Consider the following 17,101-nt stretch of genomic DNA (forward strand, 5'->3'; position numbering starts at 1 on the left):
ACCATTGAAGTTCATAAGTGCTTTGGGATGCTGAAGTAATATATTTCTTGGTCCCTTATCTCTGTGACAGTCATGGAGGATGAGCTGCATCAGTCTAAAAAGTAAAGACAGGTTTCATGTTGTTCTCTTCTTTCAATTTTGTGTCAAGTAGCTTTCCCTCTCTATACTTCTTGTTAAGGTCTAGGAAAGGGTTGCATCCTTTTACCCCCAAAGGAGAAATACATAGTGAGCTTAAGCAATTCTGATCCCAGGTTGTGGGCCTCTGAAAGTCTTTTCCACTCTTGTTTCCTTCTTTGAGCATGAATAACAATCCTGAGATGAATATATTCAGGCTTGGAGGCAACCTTGTAAGTTTGAAAGTTGTTGAAATCCTAAATTCTTTAATTGGAATCAACTGTTAGCAGTTTGTGAGCTCCCAGTTTCTGCACTGGAAAGAATATTACCATCAGTGGAAAAGTTGATACTTTGTCCTATCAGAAGGCATGGACCAGATGGAGATTGAGCAGTACAGAACCAAGGTGAATTGTGAATTTTTATTTTGAGTATTGAATATTTTGAAATGTTTAGCAGTCACATAAAATGATTTGGTTTTGATAGCTTTAAATATTAATGTACTGGAAGATTTTGTCTCTTGGGCCATGATTACTTGCAGGATTTATATATGTTATGTATTCTTTTGTATAGATGTATAGATGAAATAAATTGATTTCCCATAGCTGGATCATATTTTACATTAAATTAATTTCTATTCTCCTCTTTGGAGATACTTTAGGACATGACTAAAACCTAAATTGTCATTTTCCCTAGGCTTCCAGGATGTTAAGAACAAGAGTATGAGAAAAGTAATCTAACCCTCCATTAGAGACCAGGACCTCTCAAAACTGAACCATGTCACATGGTGCATTGTTTTAGAGCAAACAGGCATCTCAGTGCAAAAAGGAGTACTGATGCCTTTATTGTCCACTGTGCAGTTCTTATTGTCTCATTAGAAAACCAGAATCTCATTAACAAACAGGAATTTGCTTCCAATTTGTCCAAGTTTAGGCTTTTATTTCTTTCACTTGTTTTATTACTCTTCCTAGCACTTCTTAAGCTATGACGAATTTTGGTGAAATGGCCATCCTTAAGAAATTGGTGCTTATTGCTCCTTTGTATAAATCAACTATGTATTTTAAAGAACCACCAAATTGTGCATATTCAGCAGTACCACTACTAGATTTGTATCTCAAAATTATGAAAGAAAAAAGAAAAGGATATACATGCACAAAATATTTACTATAGCAGCTCTTTCTGTGGTGATAAAGAACTTGAAACTGCAGGGATCTCTATCAATTTGGAAACAGATGAACAAGTTATGGTATATGATTTTAATAGGATGCTTTGACACCATAAGAAATGATGAACAAGATGAAAACAAAGGAAAGACTTTTATGAAGAGAAGAATGTTGTACACAATAACAGAAATAAGGTATGATGATCAGCTATAAATGATCTAACCATTATCAGCAATGCATGGATCTCGGTGTAAAAATGGAGATTTGAACTCTAGACTTCAATTCCCAGAAGTCCTTGGTATTTCCCAGAATTTCCTATAATCTCACCTGAGTCTCCACCTGGGTGAGATCACAATGAGTATTTAACTGGCTTTCTGCCTCACATGCATCTCTACTCAGCCATTGCAAGATGTGGTAAGTAAGCTGTGTATGGGCTAATCAGCCCAAGGCACGTGATTTTCTTATTTTGTATTTATTCCTTGATTTCTAATAATCTTTAATAAACCTCATAAAATATAATACTTTTATTACAAGAGGCTAAATTTAATTTTTACAGTTTTGGCAACCACAAGATTTGGATGAGAACTTCTCAATTTTTTTTTTAAATGAGATAGCCTAGATAACGTTTTTTAAGCCACATTTCGCCAAGGCTTTTTAGCAAAGCCTCTTGACTCAGCTTGCTCCTCTTGCCTGCTTCCCTGCTTGCCTGCTATCCACCCCTGCCTGCATTCATCCACTCTGGACCTGCTTGACACAGATTGCTCTCCCAGTCCCGACCCACCCTGGCCCAGCCCCAGCTGATCTCCAGCCTCCAAGCCAGATCGCCCCAGCTGAGCCTCAACCCAGGCTGCTGGTAGCTACCCCAGTTTCTTCAGGACTCACAAATCAGCTGATAAAAATGGGGGTGATCTTTCCTTAGGCTACAATTAGCCTTCACGGGGAAGGGGACCACAGGGGGTGGGGGATAATGAGGACAAGGAAGAGACTTTTCAAAACAGAAAGTTACAAGCATGGCTTATTTAAAAGGATATCTTTTGAGTGCACTGATTCTTTTATTTATCTCACCTGAGATTCAGGAGAGAATTTCATCTCCCTGCAACTCTTTGGCCAAATTTGATATTCCTAAAACCCACCCTTACTATGGGGGAGAAGGTCAGTGGATTGAGAGCCAGGCCTAGAGATGGGAGGTCCTGGGTTAAAATCTGGCCTCAGACACTTCCTGGCTGTGTAACCCTGGGCACTTGACACTTGAACCCCATTGCCTACCCCTTTCCAATCTTCTGCCTTCTGACAATAGGCATTTAAATTGATTTTTAAAAAATGAACTTTAAAGAGATTGGAAGTTATATTTTTAAGGCATTTCAGACTCCAATGTTTTATAAAGACCTCTGTATTTTATTGCATTTTGGTGATTGTTTTGTTTGAGATTTAATTTTGTTGGTTTAAAGTTCATATATTAATGCATTCAATACTATTCTGTTACACTGCTCTTTATAAAAAGTACTGGGTTTTAACTACTGTTATATTGTGTTGTTTTTCCCCTATAACTACACTGAACAAATATTATTGAATAAGCCCATATAAAAACAGCTTTTTTTCTATTTTTGACTTTGTAAATTGTCACATAGAGGATGGATGGACTTTATAAAAGCTAGTTACAATTGTATAACAACCTTTGGAAAATTTAATGAGCTAAATATCTCAAATTGATTTTAAGGGGCCTTTTAGACATGATTTTTTTTTCAACAACTCTGATAAGGTCCATTTTAGTAGCTGAAGTCAAATGCAATTATAATCCCCACCTCCCACATTTATAAAAAATGGGAATGGATGGAACATCACAGTCTCATACCAAAGGAGTTGGGAAGTTAATCCAGGGAATGGTACCCCTAACCCAGGATGACTCCCAAAAGAGGAGCATCTCTCATTTATAACTCTTCAGGGTTTTTCCTAGACTTCTCTGCCACATTTTTATAATGATATCTAGATTTCTTGATGATGTTCTAGACCCAAATAAATTTTACTTTGTTTAAAAATATGTTTGTGAAGGTTGAAACATTGCTACACCTGAAAATCTTGTGACAAGTATCCATTTTCTTTAAATGTCATACAGCAGACTCATGTAAAAAATTATAGTGGTTTTTGTTTGCTATTGTAATTAATCAGGCTATTGAGAATTTGGGGAATATTGAACTACTGTTCTTTATAAAAAACTGTTACTTTGTAAAAATCATTTGCTTGTACTCACAGTGGATCATGGCCAGATATGAAGAGGAAATGTATCTCATTTTTGATGAGAAACCCTTATATTCTATATTTTCTTAGCTGACACAGTGTGTCAATGATTATAAGCTATATTTTTTTTAATTTTAAAACTCTTTTATTATTATATTTTTCTTGCATGTGTAATATAGTATTTCAGTTTTTTTATTTTTCCTCTCCTTTTTATATTTGAAGCATGTCATCAGTATTAAGATTTTCTTTAATTTTTTTTTATTTTACAGTAATATAAGTTTAAAATACATTTGCTATAATGTCAATGCATGCCCCCAAAGCTTGAGACTATAAAAATGATGCCATTGTTTTTTTTTTTAAATTACCAGGACAAGATATACAAAAGAGCCATTGCATAGGGCCAAACAAGCACAAAGCTAAACATGAATTGTGCCAAAAGAGCACACAGGTCAAAAAAGAAGAAACCAATTCAGGTAGGATTGATGCACTTTTGAGCCATGACAAGAGGACTTGAACATGTTTGGAGTTCGAGGTTGCGGCTGTTTAACAAGTGTTAAAAGTAGGTCTTCCTTGTTCCACATTCTACCAAGTATCTCAAATTTGGCTCCTACCTGGCTCCTATAATCTAGTCCCTTTTCTGTCTTTCATAATGTGGCAACTTTCTGTAGTCCTACCTACTGACTGGGTAAATACATCATTGCTTAGATCATTTTAATTGGCACCTGCTTCACAGACCTGTTATAAATTTATTTTTCCTTTACTTAGAATTTTTACACATAAGACTTTGATAGTCAACATTTCACCCAGAAAATCCTTTTTATTTGGATTTTTCAGATTTTTTATAATTTATCTTGCCAATTGATTCACATACCTCATAACTCAGCCATGCATCCCTAAATTATCCCTGTGTTTTTCAATCACCCTCTTCAGGTGGGGAATGTAAAAATATTATTATTATTTTAAATTTCAAAGTTTAAATTCCTTGAGAGAGTAATTTTTGGTTAAAAAACTTGCTACTTCTCCAAATCCAAAAAGTGAACTAAAGGGAGAAGACACCATGAAGATGCCTCCACAGATCACAGGAGAAGATCCAGAGTGAACTTTGGGATGTGGTAATTTGAACTGTGGGGGATTTAAATGCATTTGTTTTGTATGTATACCTTCATGCCAAAGGGGACAGCCCCCTAACTCGCTTTTTTGTCAATGCGTCTAGCAATTATTGGTTTTGTTCTCTTTTCCTCTTATCCTCAAATTATTGTAATTTCAAAGTTGGTATGTTTATAAGCCCCAGCAGAGAGACTGGTCTTCCTCGGGTCTCAGGGGGAAATGTAAAAATGGAGATTCGAATCCTAGACTTCAATCCCCAGTAGTACTTGGTATTTCCCAGAATTCCCTATAATCTCACCTGAGTCTCCACCTGGGCAAGATCACAATGAGTATTTAACTGGCTCTCTGCCTCACATGTGTCTCTACTTAGCCATTTCAAGATGTAGCAAGTAAGCTGTGTATGGGCTAATCAGCCCTAGGCACATGGTTTTCTTATTTTGTATTTCTTTATTCCTTGATTTCTAATAATCTTTAATACACCTCATGAAATATAATACTTTTATTACTAGAGGCTAAATTTAATTTTTGCATAGGGCAGCTTCAAGAGGTTCATGATGAAAAACCTTTTCTACTAACAGAAGGAACTGATGAAGAATAAATGCATATTAATGCATTCTATACATAATTTTATTTACTCCATGAATTATTTTCTAGTGTAAGTAATATGTTTCATCTTTCACAATATGATAAATGTAGAAATGTGTATTCAATGATAATACATTTACTACCTATATCATATGACCTGACACCTTGGGGAGGGGGAGGGACAAATTGGAGGGGGAGAACATGGATTGCAGAATATCTGAAAATGATTATTAAAAATTATATCAGAGAGAGGGGGGTGCCAGGCGGCTGCCATTTTGGATTGCGAAGTGCAGCTGTGAAGCCAGCAGAGGTGACAGCAATCACTTAAGGAGCAGCCAGGAAGCAACAACTGAGCGTGGAACCTGGCCTCTCAATGGATGCCATGGCAAGCCCAGGGAAGGATGACTACAGAATGAAAAGTTACAAGAATAAGTCATTAATCCTCAAGAAATGTGTAGACGAAGAGAAGAGGAAGGAATACAACTTCGAAAGCAAAAAAGGGAAGAACAGTTATGCAAACGTAGAAATGTATCCCTTCCAATAAATGATGAAATAAATGCTTGAAAGTACTATTCAGGGGTTTCCGGTCAAGATTTAGCTTAGAGAAAGCTAAAGTCCAGATCTCCTGAAACCCTTCCTTACCGATCTCAAACCGAATGCTCCTAAGACACCGAAATTCAAAACGATCAACAGCATAGACCCCGGGAATCCTCCTCCTGGACCTGGACCTGGATCAAAAGGTACGCCCCTCCCCCCAAAAGCCAGAACCAGAGACCGCTCGGACCTAAGGGGTAGGCAGAAGGAAGGTCCTAGGACCCATCCCCCCCAACCCAGAGCGCTGAGTCCGAGTCCGAGGCAGCAGAGGCAACCTCAGAGCCCCACGGCCTGCTATTCTGAAGGTCCCTTCCTGAAAACAACCCAACCCAGTGGAGGGGGCACCCAGACAGCAGGGAAACAGAGAGACGGGGGAGCTCGTAACCCCCTGGGAGGAGCCCTCGGAGCTCCGGGAAGCCACGGCCCCTCCCCCTCAGAGAGCAGGGTCTTCTGAAACAACAGCAACAGATAACCAAGTTATCACTCTTTGCAGATGACATGATGACATGATTGTCTACTTAAAGAATCCTAGAGATTCAACCAAAAAGCTAATTGAAATAATCAACAACTTTAGCAAAGTTGCAGGATACAAAATAAACCCACATAAGTCATCAGCTTTTCTATATATCTCCAACACAGCTCAGCAGCAAAAACTAGAAAGAGAAATCCCACTCAAAATCACCTTAGACAAAATAAAATACCTAGGAATCTATCTCCCGAGAAAAACACAGGAACTATATGAACTGTAAAAAATAGACTCGAATCCAGGACTACAATCCCCACAAGCCTTTGCTCCACTTCCCCAGAATGCCTTGTAATCTCACCTGGGCCGAGATCGAGAACGTATTTAAGCTGATTCAAAGGCTTTTGAGGGGCTCTCTCTTGGCTCTTTTTGGACTTCCGTTTTGGAGCAGGTGGTCTCTTGCGTGATGTGAGGTTATTTTTTCTAGGCCTCTGGCCTAGGCACATGTTTCTTACTTGTATATTCTTTAATCTTTAACCTTTAATAAACCTCTAAAAAATATAATACTCCTTGCAGAGAGAAACTAATTTCTACCTGCCTCAGTCTCCCCATCTCCCCTAAATTTTAATCTTTACAGAACACAACTACAAAACACTCTCCACACAACTAAAACTAGACTTGAGCAATTGGAAAAACATTAACTGCTCATGGATAGGAAGAGCCAATATAATAAAAATGACCATCCTCCCCAAAATTATTTATCTATTTAGTGCCATACCCATTGAACTCCCAAAATATTTCTTTACTGAATTAGAAAAAAACCATAACAAAATTCATTTGGAATAACAAAAGATCAAGGATATCCAGGGAAATAATGAAAAAAATACATATTATGGGGGCCTTGCAGTCCCAGACCTTAAACTATATTACAAAGCAGCAGTCATCAAAACACTTTGGTACTGGCTAAGAAACAGAAAGGAAGATCAGTGGAATAGCCTGGGGGAAAGCGACCTCAGCAAGACAGTATACGATAAACCCAAAGATCCCAGCTTTTGGAACAAAAATCCATTATTCGATAAAAACTGCTGGGAAAATTGGAAGACAGTATGGAAGAGATTAGGAATAGATCAACACCTCACACCCTACACCAAGATAAATTCAAAATGGGTGTATGACTTAAACATAAAGAAGGGAATCATAAGTAAATTGGGTAAACACAGAATAGTATACATGTCAGACCTTTGGGAGGGGAAAGGCTTTAAAACCAAGCAAGACATAGAAAAAATCACAAAATATAAAATAAATAATTTTGACTACATCAAATTAAAAAGCTTTTTTACAAACAAAACCAATGTAACTAAAATCAGAAGGGAAACAACAATTTGGGAAAAAAATCTTCATAGAAACCTCAGACAAAGGTTTAATTACTCAAATTTATAAAGAGCTAAATCAATTGTACAAAAAATCAAGCCATTCTCCAATTGATAAATGGGCAAGGGACATAGATAGGCAGTTCTCAGATAAAGAAATCAAAACTATTAATAAGCACATGAAGAAGTGTCCTAAATCTCTTATAATCAGAGAGATGCAGATCAAAACAACTCTGAGGTATCACCTAACACCAAGCAGACTGGCTAGCATGATAGCAGAGGAAAGTAATGAATGCTGGAGGGGATGTGGAAAAGTAGGGACATTAATTCATTGCTGGTGGAGTTGTGAATTGATCCAACCATTCTGGAGGGCAATTTGGAACTATGCCCAAAGGGCGACAAAAAAATGTCTACCCTTTGATCCAGTCATTGCACTGCTGGGTCTGTATCCCAAAGAGACAATGGACAAAAAGACTTGTACAAAAATATTCATAGCTGCGCTCTTTGTGGTGGCAAAAACTGGAAAGCGAGGGGATGCCCATCAATTGGGGAATGGCTGAGCAAATTGTGGTATATGTTGGTGATGGAATACTATTGTGCTAAAAGGAATAATAAAGTGGAGGAATTCCATGGAAACTGGAACAACCTCCAAGAAGTGATGCAGAGCGAGAGGAGCAGAACCAGGAGAACATTGTACACAGAGACTAATACACTGTGGTATAATTGAATGTAATGGACTTCTCCATTGGTGGTGGTGTAATGGCCCGGAACAATCTGCAGGGATCTAGGAGAAAATACACTATGCATAAGCAAAGTATAAACTATGGGAGTGGAAACACCGAGGAAAAGTAACTGCCTGACTACAGCGGTTGAGGGGACATGACAGAGGAGAGACTCTAAAGGAAACTCTAATGCAAATATTGACAACATAGAAATGGGTTCGAATCAAGAACACATGTGACACCCAGTGGAATCACGCGTCGGCTATTGGGGGGGGGGAAGAAAATGATCTTTGTCTTTAATGAATAATGCTTGGAAATGATCAAATAAAATATTATTAAAATGAAAAAAATATTTCATTTAAGGGGTATAATCTATATTAGATAGAAGTCTGTAATCAGATAAATATATTTGAAATTTTTTGTTCTCATCAGTACATCTTTTTAGATCTTTTATATTTACCTATTATATTTTTATTATTAATTTAATAATCAGCAAAAACATTCTAACATACAAATAATCAAAAAAGTATTATATATGAAAGATGAATTTAAGCTAAATATATTTTATGTTAAAAAGCACATATTAAAATTATAACAATGTAACAATGAAATAGCAAATTGTGGATCCTTTTAAATTTGTTTTTTTTCTGCATTCTTAATTGATGCAGATCTTTTTCTTACCCAAAAGATTTTAAAATACATATATTATACTGACTGCATTTTGTTTTTCCAAATAAATCTTTTTAGAAATAAAAAAATAAAAAAAAAAGAAAGTCCTATTCAGGATCCAGTTATCAGCTCTACTGTACTTGTTCCTGAGGAAGAAGTTATTACTGCTGATATGGTGCAGATGATTTTCTCTGATGATGCTGACCAACAGCTTACAGCAACACAAAAGTTTTGAAAGTTGCTTTCTAAAGAACCTAACCAACCTATAGATGAAGTTATACAAAAACCAGGAGTTGTACAGAGATTTGTGAAGTTTCTTGAAAGAAACGAAAATTGTACTTTGCAGTTTGAAGCTGCATGGGCTTTAACTAATATGGTATCTGGAACATTTCTACTCACCAAAGTGGTAATTCAAATTGGAGCTGTTCCAATTTTTATCAAACTCCTCAATTCAGAACATGAAGATGTACAGGAACAGGCAGTATGGACACTTGGTAATATTGCTAGTGATAATGCAGAATGCAGAGGCTTTGTTCTGAATTGTGGAATTCTTCCCCCTCTTTTAGAATTACTGACAAATTCAAAAAGACTTACAACAACTCGAAATGCTGTATAGGCACTCTCAAATTTATGGAGAGGCAAGAACCCACCTCCAGATTTCAGTAAGGTGTCACCTTGCTTAAATGTCCTGTCAAGATTATTATTTAGCAGTGACCCAGATGTATTAGCAGATGCTTGTTGGGCCCTTTCTTATCTTTCTGATGGACCCAATGACAAAATCCAAGCAGTCATTGACTCTGGAGTCTGTCAAAGATTGGTGGAACTTTTGATGCACAATGATTATAAAGTGGTATCACCTGTATTAAGAGCTGTTGGTAATATTGTGAAAGGGGATGATATTCAAACACAGGTAATTCTGAATTGTTCTGCTTTACCCTGCCTCTTACATTTACTGAGTAGTCCAAAAGAATCAATTAGAAAAGAGGCTTGCTGGACTGTATCTAACATTACAGCAGGAAATAGAGCACAGATTCAGGCTGTCATAGATGCAAATATCTTTCCTGTGTTGATTGAAATTCTTCAGAAAGCTGAATTTCATACCAGAAAAGAGGCAGCATAGGCCATAACCAATGCAACATCTGGAGGCACTCCAGAACAGATACGGTATCTGGTAGCATTAGGCTGTATTAAACCTCTCTGTGACCTTTTGACTGTGATGGATTCCAAAATAGTCCAGGTGGCTTTAAATGGCCTTGAAGATATTTTACGACTTGGAGAGCAAGAATCTAGACAAAATGAAATGAACATCAATCCATACTGTGCTCTCATTGAAGAAGCATATGGTCTGGATAAAACTGAGTTTCTTCAAAGCCATGAAAATCAAGAGATCTACCAAAAGGCTTTTGATCTAATTGAACACTACTTTGGGGTGGAAGATGAAGATGCCAACATTGTCCCTCAGGTGGATGAAAACCAGTAACAATTTGTTTTCCAACAGCAGGAAGCACCAATGGAAGGATTTCAGTTATAAGTAGCTAAGTGAAAAGAAGCATAATGTTAAATGTTGGCTTCACACGACTCCTCTTTTTGGCCAGTCAGAAAGTTAGATGTGGTTTTAGAGAGGACAAAAATGAAGCAGCTGATGCACTTTTTAAAAAGCAAAAAATTCTGTTTAGAAGTACCTCTCTTCATTTATAGCTTTTGTCTTTTGTCTTTATATATTTTATTGTTAGATTTTTGTAACTGACTTGTGAGTTAAGTGTGCATTAAATATAAAATTTAATAACTTGAGCTTGAAAGAGAGAACCTTAGTAAAGTATTAAATAGTGGTGCTGAATTTTTTCAGGCATTCTTTGCAACTGCATATCAGCAGTAACAGCTGTTGACAATTGCATTTTGACATTAAGTCTAATATGCCCAGTCTCTTAAATCTACCTCTGTCCTGAAGCAAAAATGTCATTGCTTCAGAACAAAAACATAAAATAAAAGACAAAGTAGTCAAAGCTAAATTAGAATGTGAAAATATTTATTACTTTAAATTGTGAAACACTGTGTTGTACATTATGCTTTGCAGAAAGAAAAAAGTGAACTCTATGAAACATTTAAAAAAAAATATCATGTGCTGAAAACCAGACTTGTCTTTAAAAGAAGGCAGTTTAAGAAAAGCTGTTCTGCTTTATGTTGAGCATACACTACAGTGTTTGCTTTTCTTGAATCATTTACTTATTTCTTTTGGAACATATACAATGTTCAGAGAATCTTAGATTCTAGTAGTATAACTGTCCAAATGTGCTTCCATTTTTTTGCTGCTCTTTTTGTCCACTTCTTATTTTTAGACAGTAGTACATCATGACAGATGTTTAGTTATGAATGTAAAGTACTACTGCATAGCAAAAACAATACAATAATTATTTCTCTGATTTTTTTCAGAACAGTAATAGAAAAGTTGTGATTTTCTTTGTAATAATTAAACTACTTGAATGCCAAAATTACTTTTAAAGAAGTCAGATTGTTCTATATTAACTTTGGAAAATGTGTTTAATGTTATTTGGGCACTAAATGACCAATATCAATGGGAAACGCAAAATGCTAAGGATTCGTTACTGTGTTTGAAATCTATATTAGATTTTATGGTATAATACTCAAATGGTCACATTGCTGCTTGATGTATACTTTAGATAACTTCATGATTCAGTGTTTGAGATTACTCTTATTTTAAGCCATCTTCTAAGTCAGATTTCATGTATTGAGATTAAAAGAAAAAATCTTTGTAATATAAAACTAATAAAATCATGCATTATTTACTTTGTGTAAACTTCTTCCCTTGGTACTGTGCTTGATAGAAATTTTAATGCAGATGTAGTACTATTGAATTCATTATTTATAGTTACTAAATAATAGCCAGCTATTTGCATTTCCAATTACTATTTACCTAGAATATGTTTTTAAATGTAGTTTAGAGCTGTTTTAAGATGGTATTTGATGCAGTTGTGATAAGATTCTTAATTAAATCTTTCTGTATAATAATACAGAAAGATTTAATTTGATATGTAGCAACATTTACAGTTTGATTCCGCTGGAAATCAGAGGCATGTTACAAGAAAACAATGTACACAAGAGTGCTTATTAATACTTTGTAAATTATATATAATGAAACTAAGCTTTTTAGCAGGACATTAAAAATCTACAAATATACAAAATATAAGTGGGGTGGGAATTGACTAGTGTCCATAATGCTAGAGTACATCTGCCAAACTTTTTAAATAATGTTACTTAGAGAATTATATTTGTGTCCTTTTTTTGTTACAGTGGAAATCTGAGGTTTAGAACCAAAAGTATCTCTTTTGCATTATATTCAAAAGAACAGGGTGATGACATTAGAATACCAAATTAATGGTGAATTTATCAGATAATTTTTTTTGTTATAAAAACAGTTCTGAATATCAGGTAACAGGGTATTCCACTGTTTCTAACTTATTTTGATAATGTTGCATTCAGCATAATTCATAAATAAAATAACCAGCTATGTCTGCTTTTATTTTGAGGACCCTGGAGACACTGTAATCAGCCTCTCTAAGCCAAATCTTTCAAGCAGAATAATCCTTGTTGAAGGAAGAACTATGTAATGTCTTTCTTAAGAGGGTTTTTAGTTTCCTGGCAGGTAAAGAATAAAGAAAGTTTCTAAGCAATGAAGCGATTGCACTTTACTCATTTCAATACAAACCATTATTCCTTAGGTCTTGTTTGAGTAGCAAAGCTAATTTGATTGGATTTGGATTCAATGTGTTAATTTGAATAAAAGGGGCACTATCTAGTAGTTTGGGACCAAAGTTTGAACTATATTAAGAAGTATTATACAATAATGAGTTCTATAGATTGAGTGCACAAATATCTTAAAATCTACCACTATGTCATAGAAATTTTTGGAAAGGTGGCCTCTTTCACAAGTTTACATTTTAAAATGCCAAGATCAATGGCATCATTCATCTTCAATGATCCTTGTGGGGGAAAAAAAAGTTGTACCAGTCTTGTTTTCCTCCAGTTTACTATATCAGAGATGAAAGGGGGAAAATGCTTTGCCAAATGAATTTTTAGAGTGTATCGAAGTTAATTTTAAATGTTTTTAAGGGCATACACACTTGGAAAACAAACCAAAAACCAGGAAAAAAGTACTTGAAAGTGCCCCCTTTTATTCATCTAATCAATTATACTATTCTGTCTGAATTTTAATTTTAACTAGTTAATCTATGCAATTATGCAAATTGGCTTGTTTCCTTATGTACTTGATACACTGATCATAACTAGTTTTCTACTAAAGTTTTTCATTATTACATTTGTTTCCTTTTAAGAATTAATATTTAATTTTGTAGTACCATATTTTATTTATATGCTGTTGCTGATAGCAACCAGAAAGCAAAAAATAAAATTAAAATAATAATTAAAATGTTGGCACAAAAGTTAACTCATCTTTAACTGTAGAACATATTTGCAGTTGGAGGATGATCTGTTTGGTTAGATAAAGGACTAAAAGAAGCATTGCTCCTTTTCCTTCATGCTATTTCTTTTCTCATTTAAAAATAAGCACTTAGGGAAAAATAACAGATTTAGTGTGATTAAAAAAAATTCAAACTAATCTTTAAAGTACTTACTGCTTACTTGTGAAACTGTGAAATTAAAATAAACATTGGTACTGTTAGCAAAATAACCTTTACTTGTTTTAGTTCATGGCATTATTGTTTTATGTAATGTGTGAAGCTTAAAAGCCTGTATTAATAGGGCTTTAAGGGGGAGGGGGGGATAGTGCATCTTTAAATCCTGATTTAGGAGTGGGATGGGGGTGGGGGAGAGGTAAGGGTAATATATGTAACTAAACCAACACATGAGCAGTATGCAATATTATGGAATGTTACAACACACTACATATTAAAGTAATAAAAATGTTATTAAAATTATGTCAACATGTAATCTGGAAAAAATTCAAATTAAATTAAAAAATAAAAAAAAATATTTACTGTATGCCAAGCACTTAGGATACAAGTAGGAAAAATAAGAGAATTTCCACTTTTCCCCCTTAGTAATCATATATATATATATATATATATATATGTGTGTGTGTATATATATATATATATATATTTAATTTTATGCTTTTAAAAATACTATTCTGAGAAAGGGTCTATAGATTTCCTCAGAAACCCAAAGGGATCCATGTCACCAAAAATGTCAAGAATCCCTGATGTAGTCCAACATCCTTCAACTACTTCACTTATTATTTTAATTTTTAATTTTAAGTTACATGATAACTCCATCCATCCTAACTTCCATCCACTAAGAAGGCAATAAATATAATACACAAGCACACACACACACATTCCTGAAAAGAGTATTTCCAAATTATCCATGTTCTAAATGCAAAATAAAGAAAAGGAAAAAATTGTGCTTCAATCTACACTCAGAGAACATTCATTCTCTATCAGAAAGTAGACAGAATTTCACATCACAAGCTCTTTAGGGTTTGGTGGTTCATTGTGCTGATTATTTACTAAGTCTTTTATACTTGATTTGCTATTACTGTGTAGATTGTTCTATTTCTGGTTCTACGTACTTCAATTTGTATCATTTCTTACAACTCAATAGTATTCCATCTCATTCACACACCTTAACTTGTTCGGCCATGCCCTAATTGATTAGTGCACCTTCAGTATTCAATTGTTTGCTACCACAGAAGAGATACTATGAAGATTTTTGCATGTATCCTTTTTCTCTTATCTCCTTATAGTTACATTCCAGAGTTGCAGGGTATGCACTTTTAGTAAAGTTCCAAAATTTTCTATATAATAATTTTATTAGTTCTCAGATCCACATTATTTATGCCTTAGTGTAGCTATTTCACAACATGTTTTCTAGCATTTGTCATTTTCCTTTTCTGTCATATTAGCCAATATGATGAATATGAGGTAGGACATTAGAGTTGTTATATGCATTTTTCTAATTATTAGTGACTTAGATAAGTTTTTAATATGACTACCAATAGCTTTAATTTTTTTCTCTACAAACAGCCTGTTTTGAACATTTATCATTTGGGGAATGGCTCATATTTTATTTCATATATATATATATATGCCATTATCAGAGAATCATGATTAAAATTTCTCCTCATTTTCCAACTTTTCTGCTGTTTGACTTGCAGTGGAGTTGTTTGTGCAAAAACTTTTTAATAAAAATTATACCCTTTTGCATTCTGTAAACTTCTTTTGCTTGGTCACTAACTCTTCCCTGTCCATATATTTGAACATTTTTTCTATGTTCTCCTAATTTGTCTAAATCACACACCAAGTTTTAGTTTATCTTGAATATGTTATGAGAAATTTGGTTTATGTCTAGTGTCTGTCAGACAGCTTTCCAGGTTTTTCTGCAGTTTTTGGTGAAATGGTAAATTCTTGAGCCAATATCTGGGACCTAGGCTTATTTGCTAATTTACTTTTGAAATTTTAATAAAGCTTATATTTATTTATGTTTATATAAATTTTATTATGAATTTACAAAATGAATTTAATAACACTCAAATGTGTTTCTTATAAAAACGTTTTGTTGAAATTTTAGATTCTCTTTCATTATACTATCCATTTTAATTTTATGGGTGACTTCCTTCTATTCATATTCCCAGTTATGATTGCTAACTTTGTATTTCCCTCGTTTCTATTCTCTTATTTTTATCTTTCTTTTTAATACTCTCCTTTCCTCAAATGTTTGTATTTCTTCTGACCACTGCTTCTCTTAATCTATTCTTTCTCTTAGCTCCTTTTCTTCTATAATCCACTCTAGATGTGTGTAGGCATATACACATACCTATTTGAATGTATATATATATATGTATATATATATATAAACATGTAAATTATGTATATATATTCACATATATGTATGTGTATATAATTTTTCTGTCTTTGCACCAGTTCAGATGATATGAAGATCAAGCATTTCTTTCTCCTTCCTCCCCATTTTCCTCTCCATTGTAAAAACTCTTCCTTGTATGTCTATTTTAAGACTATTTACCCTAATTTTCCTCTCTATTTCCCCTTCTAATGGATCCTTCTTTCTTAGCCTTTTGTTCTTTTGAGTCACTCTAATGCCACCAGGGGTATTGTAATTTTAAATTGTAATCCTCAGGAGTGGGGTGGTTTAAATATTATGTAATTATGTAAATATGTAATTATGTAAATAATGAATTATATGGCATAATTGGGTTTGGCCCAAATTCAGCTCTTTTCATTATTGGTTATGTTGGTGACTCTCTTTTCAACATTAGTCAGTATGAGTCTTTAAAGACATTTGATCTATTGACTGCCTTATAAAAATCTGATTATGAATATGTGAAGTATCTTTTATTTTGGCTTATAAATAGGTGATCCCTGGGTAGAGTGGTCTGTCTACAACTTCATTAATTAAAAGGGAGGATTGGGGGCATTAGAACAGTGATACCTGAGTAAACTACACTGACTATATCCTGTGATTCAGTTTTAGAACTAATTCAATTCCCTTTCTATTAAATTATTAGCCTAATTTAATTTCTGTCTTACGGGAAAACCTTATTCACTGTTAACCCTGTATATCATATATCCCTGTATAGCTGGGAAACTGGAGCACTTCTACCTGCTGCTTAGAGACTCAGCACAGGTCCCAAGCTATGCTGGTTAGAAACTTGGTTAGATCCAAAGATTGATGCACAGAATTTTCTCACAATTATACATCACAAGAATACTATATGTTTTATCTGAACACTGATTAGTTATTGTTTCCATGTTGTTTTGATTAAATAGCTACTTGGGGGGAATGAGACATCTCTTTTTCTGATTTCAGGGAATGATACCTGTTTACTCTTCTCCATCTCAACTTCTCTTTCTTTCAATTGGAAATCAGATGAACTAATTTTGTATCCTGGTTGTTTTTGTTTAATTGATTGGTCTTCTTTAAGGTTTTAATGCATAAGCGTCTGTCTCCCTCTATTTTCAGGGGCCAATTCCAAAGCTGAGGAATGTGATTGTTCCCGATTTCTTGGGCAATTAACAATCATTGTTTAAT

General features: G+C 34.5%; 1 protein-coding gene and 1 pseudogene across 10 annotated transcripts in view; one reads left to right on the plus strand and one right to left on the minus strand.

The window, feature by feature from the left end:
- The window catches only part of MDGA2 (MAM domain containing glycosylphosphatidylinositol anchor 2), an 811,975-nt gene that overhangs the window by 701,202 nt on the left and 93,672 nt on the right, over window positions 1-17,101 (minus strand). For 5 of the 10 annotated variants that reach the window (XM_007473235.2, XM_007473233.2, XM_056820933.1 and 2 more), the window contains exon 2: window positions 3-94. The exons of the other annotated variants lie outside the window; for them this stretch is intronic. In XM_007473235.2, coding sequence (XP_007473297.1) covers window positions 3-90 — 88 coding nt within the window. In that variant the 5' untranslated portion in view covers window positions 91-94. The remainder of the gene's footprint in view (window positions 1-2; window positions 95-17,101) is intronic. 10 annotated transcript variants of the gene reach the window in all.
- LOC103099616 (importin subunit alpha-6-like) lies at window positions 5,575-10,701 on the plus strand (annotated as a pseudogene).

Source organism: Monodelphis domestica, chromosome 1, assembly GCF_027887165.1.
Source record: "Monodelphis domestica isolate mMonDom1 chromosome 1, mMonDom1.pri, whole genome shotgun sequence".
NCBI lineage: Eukaryota > Metazoa > Chordata > Mammalia > Didelphimorphia > Didelphidae > Monodelphis > Monodelphis domestica.